At 35.6% G+C, this 7,510-nt stretch overlaps 2 protein-coding genes across 2 annotated transcripts; one reads left to right on the top strand and one right to left on the bottom strand.

The window, feature by feature from the left end:
• Window positions 1–300: 300 nt before the first annotated feature.
• LOC104106446 (bidirectional sugar transporter SWEET5-like) lies at window positions 301–2,450 on the top strand. Its single transcript, XM_009614995.4, has 6 exons — window positions 301–588; window positions 701–737; window positions 1,226–1,442; window positions 1,602–1,763; window positions 1,858–1,977; window positions 2,066–2,450. The coding sequence occupies exons 1-6, from the start codon at window positions 546–548 to the stop codon at window positions 2,204–2,206; spliced, it is 720 nt and encodes a 239-aa protein (XP_009613290.1). The 5' UTR covers window positions 301–545; the 3' UTR covers window positions 2,207–2,450.
• Window positions 2,451–2,571: 121 nt separating this feature from the next.
• LOC104106445 (serine/threonine-protein kinase 52-like) lies at window positions 2,572–6,924 on the bottom strand. The gene is made up of 6 exons (XM_009614994.4): window positions 6,384–6,924; window positions 5,207–5,328; window positions 3,952–4,148; window positions 3,679–3,853; window positions 3,185–3,319; window positions 2,572–3,010 (listed from the first exon to the last, which is right to left on the bottom strand). The coding sequence occupies exons 1-6, from the start codon at window positions 6,715–6,717 to the stop codon at window positions 2,804–2,806; spliced, it is 1,170 nt and encodes a 389-aa protein (XP_009613289.1). The 5' UTR covers window positions 6,718–6,924; the 3' UTR covers window positions 2,572–2,803.
• Between the last annotated feature and the right edge of the window lie 586 nt (window positions 6,925–7,510).

Here is a 7,510-nt window from a genome sequence, read left to right as displayed (position 1 = left end):
CACCTCTGCATTAAAAAAGCAATTACTTCCTATCCACATAATGTGAGGCATGTAACAATATAACCCGGCTCCAATCCCAGCCAAGATAAACAAAAATAATATGCCGAACAAACTAGTAATAGCCAACATTCTTGCAATATTAGTGGATAACGTGCATGCATGAGGTTGAAAATAGCCGAAAAAAGAGCCAAATCGATCACTTGAGTGGGAGGGAAACCGTCAAGCAAGGATCAGCCTTTGAGGATTACGGATTACCTCTCAAGATTAGCCTATAAAAAGGATAATTTGCTCAAACAAAAAAACCATTGTGTTGCTGTTTATTTGGAGGGCTGTCTAAATAATACTAATAAGATCAGAGACAGCCGCCTCCATACTATTCATGCAAATTGCTACTCTGCTTTTCAATATATCCAACTTCATATTTGTATATGATTATAAAATTCACTGCTTTTCTTTTCCATCCCCATTTTCCATCTCCTAGTATTTGATTTCTTCTTCTTAACTTTTCGTAATCACTTTCTGATTTTCATATATAAATCAGAGAGATGGCCGATCCAAACACAATTAGGACTATTGTAGGAATTATTGGTTCGTTCCTATATAACCTTCTTATAGTTAGTTTCCTCCAACTATCTTTTTAAAGGAAATATTATAGTAATTCCTTAATTTAACTCTTCTTATTATGTATTAAATCATGCAGGTAATGTCATATCTTTCTTCCTCTTCCTCTCCCCTGCGTAAGTTCTCTCTACCTTGATTAATTTGCTTCATCATTGCATATACGTAACCTTAGTTCCCTCTTAATGATCTTGTTAAAAAATGACATTGCGTCAAACTAAATTTAAAAAGGTAACTCATGAAGTGAGTTTACTATGGCAAAGACAATATAAGAAGACAAAATTCCCTTCTTTCAACCAATATTGGCACATTCTAATACCATTCTCCTCGTTCTCTAGACATGCATAGAATTAGACATCTGGAGAGTGAGCAATATAACATAAATAATCCAATATCAACCAATAACACAGATACATTTGGCTCTGAATTTATGCTAAAAATGAACTTTGAATATAACTTAACGGCAAATTACAGCTATCTCTCATTAGTTTAGGATTACCCAAGCCAAGACAATATACAGCAACTCATTTCTTAAAACAATTTGAAACATTCTAACAAGTCTCATGCATACATACAACTCCTAGCTTTGCATTGCTGTTTTTTGCAGGCCAACATTTTTGAAAATTGTGAAAGCAAAGTCGGTGATGGAATTCAAGCCAGACCCATATGTTGCAACAGTGCTAAATTGTGCAGTGTGGGTGTTTTATGGTATGCCCTTCGTTCATCCTGACAGCCTTCTGGTTATCACCATCAATGGCTTTGGTCTCGCTCTAGAGTTGTTCTATGTCGCCATTTTCTTCGTCTACTCCGATTGGGCAAAGCGTGTATGTACTCTTTCTTTCCTTTTAGTTTAGGTAGTAGTAGTAGTAAATTAACGAGGAGTAAGAGGCAGATCGATCTATGAACCTACTTGGATTTGCCTCCGCAAATAGTACAATCAATTTATACTCTTACTCTTAACCTTTCTGTTATTTTGATAACAGCGCAAGATCATTATTGCTTTGATAATTGAAGCAATCTTCATGGCAATCCTTATCTTCGTCACACTGACATTCCTCCACGGTACCAAGTCAAGATCCATGCTTATTGGAATAGTCGCTATAGTTTTCAATGTACTTATGTACACCTCACCATTGACAGTCATGGTAAGAAGTTCACTTTCATCAATTTTCCATTGAATATGTAACCAGAGACTAACAACCATATATATTAATTGTTCTCAATTTTGTCTTTGAGCAGAAGAAAGTTATCACTACCAAGAGTGTCAAATACATGCCATTTTTCTTGTCAATAGCAAACTTTGCTAATGGCATTGTTTGGTCATGCTATGCACTCCTCAAATTTGATCCCTATATCCTGGTAATTATACTCGCCAACATATTTAATTATGTACTACGAATTAAAGTCACTAACATGTCTTTTAATTTTCTTCCTGATTATAAAATAGATACCCAATGGTCTGGGAACAGTATCTGGATTGGTGCAGCTCATCCTTTATGCAGCTTTTTACCGCACTACCAATTGGAACGAAGAAGATGAAAAAGAGGTTGAACTCAGCGCTTCCAAAACCAAGTCATCAGATGTCTGATAAATATTGCTACTACTTAAACCAGATGGCTGCACAGATCTACAAAAAAAAACCCCACTCTTTTCTAAGGTCATATGGTGCTTAAAAAGAAAAAAAAAAGTCGGAAAAGTCATATAGAATTTATTTCACTTCATTTAATTTTATATACAGGAAATGATATAAATAAACACACATTGTGCTTATTTACCAAAATATATGTATGAGATATTTGATTATCATTATACCTTCGGTTTTAACTTTCCAATAGTGCTTTATTTGTGCAAGTAGCCGCACATTTCCTCAATTTGTTTTTACCTATTATGTTATGTAAATGTCAATCTTACATAGAAGAAGGTGGTAGCCCACTCGATCGCCAAACTCACCAATGTCAAATATCGGGGAAGATTTATATTTAAAAGAAGTAAAACCAAACAACTACAAGTGAAATGAAGAATATGAAAAGAAAGGTATAAGCTTTACACCATCTAAGAGAAATGCAGCCCAATTTGCCAGACAATACCCACAATCACCAGGAGCTTCTGGTCATTATGAAATATTTGGTAATTGAGATAGATTTAACCTCTTCTCTATATGTATATCTGCACGGGTTCTGAGCATTCAAGGTCCACGATGCTTCCGGAAACAGAAACAACCCTGTTGTTGATCGACGGGGATCATTCCCCCGCCTTTAGATGTGTCAATAGCCTCTAACATGGATACTACCTCGTCCATCTCAGGCCGCTTATCAGGATTAGCATCCCAGCATCGTTTCATCACATTAGCAAGGGAACTTGGGCAACACCTTGGTATTTCTGGCCTCAGGTTCTGTGTGACAGAGCACAAACCATAATAAGCAAAGGACACTCTAAACAAATATTAAAACGTCTTCCTTCTCGTGTCAATAATTACAAGCTTAGATACAAGAGGAAATCATATGTGTTCTTCTCTTTCTGTTCTCTATCTTCTTTCATGTACTTGTGCTAAACTAGGAGAGTTTACCTGGCGAACCACGGCTGAAGTCACTTCTGAGAAACTGAGATCAGGATATGGCATGTCACAGCAGTATATCTCCCACAAACATATTCCATAACTGTACACGTCGCATTTTCTATTGTATGGGTTGCCATTGAGAACCTGTAGTTTAAGCATACATATCAACAGACAAAAATTTTACATCACATGTTCATTATTTGATTTTGGGGGCTGTACTCTAATCTTTACCATTCCTCTACCAGGAGAGGTAAACGAAGACTAGACAAAAACAGAATGAGAAATCAAAATTTGTCACAGAGGATTAACACTAGAGATTTCATTCTGCAGTGAATTAATGAATCAACAGCTTAAGTGCATTGAAGTTATACTGAGATAACAGGAAAGATAAGTCCATAGGTGTTAGAAGTGATTAGAGTAACATTTAAATGAACAGAGAACAAACAGGCAGATATAAGGCTATCTGTGGAAAGGGAAATCCTAGTCCAGTTCAAATGTAGTACCTCAGGAGCCATATAGCCAAGGGTTCCTGTCTCCCCTGTCATGTCATTAGGATTAGAGGCCTCAACTCGTGCTACCCCAAAGTCAGCAATTTTTACAGTACGTGACTTGTCCAATAGCATATTCTCTGTCTTGACATCTCTATGCACAATCTTCTGAGAGTGAAGGTAACTTAACCTACAAAGTTCAATTAATTGACCTGGTTTCAGATAAATGACAAATCCTCGATAGAGACATGGTGTTAGAAATGTGAAAACGAAACAAGGTGCACTTACCCTCTGGCCAAATCAAGTGCCATCTGCACTACAACTTTGAATGCTAGCTTCTTTCTTCTGTTTTTGATAAGGTAAGATTTTAAGGCGCCTCCAGGAAGATATTCCACAACAACACAACATATATTACTAGGCATGCCAATATGACCGCTTTCTGTTTGTAAATTTAGCCCAGATGCGCCCATGGTTGCCCCGATGAACTATACATGAGAGAGATGTATTCATATGTAAGATAAACAGTTTATAACAAAATAATTTTACATCTAAGCCAACAATCAGCCCATATGTTGTATCTCATTGAAAATGTGCTCTTCCAAATGATTGGCAGTTGACATTAGACGAGTACCAGGACAAATAAAGTTTCTACATTCCTCTGGCCTTTAGTCATCAGGGACGGATCTAGTATGTAACATATACGTTCATTCGAACATAGTAGCTTCGGCTCAGACTCTGTATATGTGTTAAAAATCCACTAAATAAGTACAAAGAGTAGATTTCGAACCCAGTAAAATTAAATGGGCAGTGATAGAATTCCGAACTCTGTTAGCCATGCATGACATATGCTACTAAAAAGTATGCATCCAATCATCATAACATAGTGAATATGCAGTAGCCATTAAATAAAATGAACACGAACTTCAAATTGGAGTTACTTTTTCTACTAATAAAGACATGCGAAAGCTTGACATCACTTTTACAGTCCCTTAAGGAGCACAGTTTTACCTTTACTGTAAAGGTTTCTGGTCCATTAATGAATAAATTATTCAGTTAAACCTGGAGTACTATATGATTTATCTAGTTTTGGCAATAATGTTTTAAGAATTAAGAGCTCTGCACTCCCACGGGAATGTGACAGCTCAAGTGCAGCAAATCTCCTGTTCATAACTTGATAAGAAATCAAAATTTGTTAGGATTTAAAAAGAAATGATAGTGTAAACAATATCCGTAATTCAAGTCATTTCCTCATTTTCTTTTTTCCATTTTTCCCTCCTTTTGATCGTAGCAGCAAACTCTTTCATATACTATAGTTTAATCATCTAAAAGCTAGATAAGGTGGTGTATACAACTAAAACAAGGTATAGGAGCTCCACAGTTGTTTCATGCCGCTGGTCATTTAAGTGAAGACTTCAATACGAGACAATGCACACAATTCAACATACTACTAAGACATAAATCTATGAAGTTCGGCGAACAAGCAGTAATATAACAAGGTCTAAATTATTCGTGCGTATTAGGAGTTGAAGAGGCCCAACGTCACCTTAGTTACATTAGGATGGTCAAGCTTATGCCACACTGAAACTTCTTGAGTAAAAGCTGCCCTTAGTGATGCTATTTCAGCTTCTGTCCTGTGGCCCTCTTCCCCCCAATCTAGCAGTTTAACTGCCACCAAGTAATTCACATGTTAACTAGAAAGTTATTTTCTTTTTTTCCTTTTAAAATGGTGCAAAACTTTGTAAATTTAACCAGGCAAAATAAAGGAAAGAAAAAAGAAAAGAGTAAGTTTGGACAATGTTAAGGCCCGGTAGCAGTGACAATGACAAGCAAACTATCACCAAAAGGCTAGTAGATAAAATAAAAAAGAATAGCATTAATAACGAGAGAAGAGGAAAATGAGATCCAGAATTGTAGATGTCATGCATTAATTTCAGATTACTTTAATACTTAAATAACAGATTGGATCACATGAAAGTTCAGAAATACAGCAACAAATGCAAGACCACCCAAAGTTAATGCCGCCATCTGCAACTTGCAAAAACTTTCAAACCAAACCCGTGCCGCTACTCACGGATTCCATAAGAAAAAGCTCAAACTGACGAACCTCTATTCTGCAAAATCCAAAACCCCTCCGCCCAACACACCCCGAACACCAATTAGGAAAAAGGAAAAAGAAAAAAAATATATAATTCTTATGCCATAAATTAAATGACTTTTTTGCACGACCCATTTTTACCTCTCTGTTCTGTTAATTATACAAAAACCAGTTTCTTGGAACGGTGTGATCCAAGTAAATTAGCTAATCAAATAGAGATTAGGAGAAAAAAATGAAAAGGAAAAAGAATGTCAACATTTTCTGTATGCTGGACAGACACCCCCCCAAAACCCAGAAATAAAAATTAAAAAAAGAGACGGACAGGACAGGATTCATGGAAATGAAAAGTTGCAGATGCTCAGTGCTTAAATAAAGATAATAAATAGGTGAATGAAGCTTTAGCAGTGCCTCATTATAATGATGCTAAATTAACTGATTATAATAAGGTAAGCTGGTAACATGAAAGAGCTTAAATTATAGTGATCGATATTTGGCTAATTTATATTTTTTTGGCATTAGCCGTATAGCATTAACATTTGAACTTAACATAAAAAAAAAAAGTGAAGGAATTAACCAGTTAAACTAGGGTAAAAATTATTTAGGAAAAATAGTAAATGAAACTGACCGGCGACATCAAGGCCGTCATAAACGCCACGGTGGACGGTACCAAAGGTGCCACGAGCAAGGACACTTTTGATGATTAGCTTAGAAGTGTCAATTTCCCAGTCGTATCTTTGCTTCGTCGGAGCGGCGGTGGTTGTGGGGTGGTTGCTGGCCGCCACTACTGCAGTAGTAGTAGTAGAAAAGGTGGTGTAGTTAATGCAAGAATCATCGAGTGGTTTCTTGATGTTATTCTTCTCCATAGTCCTTACTCTGTTAAGATGCCTCTCCAGTTGCTCATCCAAACTCTTCAAATCTATCTGATCTGCTCTTACAAACCCTTCACTCCCCTTCTCCATTCTTGCTTTCAATTTCCAAGTTTATTAGCAGAGACAGAATTGAATAACGCCTTTAATTCTAATGGAAGAAATTAAAAGGGGTGGGGAAGTTTAGTGTTTTCTGGTGAAAAATTGTATGTATGGATTATAGAAGGAGAAGAGAGTATTATGAGCACAGAGCAACGCCATGTGGGCACATGGATTTGCCTCAACACAATGACCCACCACTCTCTTCTCTCCTTTCTTCTCTCCAATTTATTTATTCTTTAAAATATTCCAACTCACATTAAATATTTATTTATTTTACTACTACTAATAATCAAATTTAATCCATCATAGTAGGTTATTACTTTTATTCTATATTAACTTATCAAATTTACCTGTTATTATAAGATTGTTTAATTTTACTTGATTGTGTGAAAAATTTAGATACTATAAGCATACACAACTTAAACTCATACTAATTCTGATTATGTCAATGGACACAAAATTGTTGTATATCTTCTAAATTCAAGTTTTGTATAACTCTACTGTATTTCTTAAAATATTCATTATGAATGTATAGTTTGAATTGAAAATAATACGATATTAACAACGACCACTAAATGTGAATCCACGTCGAATTATGATTTCTTGGTGACTGAATAGTACTACTGAAATTCTTCTTTATATCTATTAGTAATTAATAATATATACATCCTTTAATTTTTAACAGAATCACAAGCTTTCCATGTTTTAGATTAAATAATTGACAAATATGATTAACTCAAACCGTGCAATTAAATTATAACGATGATAGACATGGATATTTACA

This window comes from Nicotiana tomentosiformis, chromosome 6 (genome assembly GCF_000390325.3).
Source record: "Nicotiana tomentosiformis chromosome 6, ASM39032v3, whole genome shotgun sequence".
In the NCBI taxonomy this organism is placed as follows: Eukaryota; Viridiplantae; Streptophyta; class Magnoliopsida; order Solanales; family Solanaceae; genus Nicotiana; species Nicotiana tomentosiformis.
This window is presented reverse-complemented; position numbering and strand designations above follow the sequence as displayed.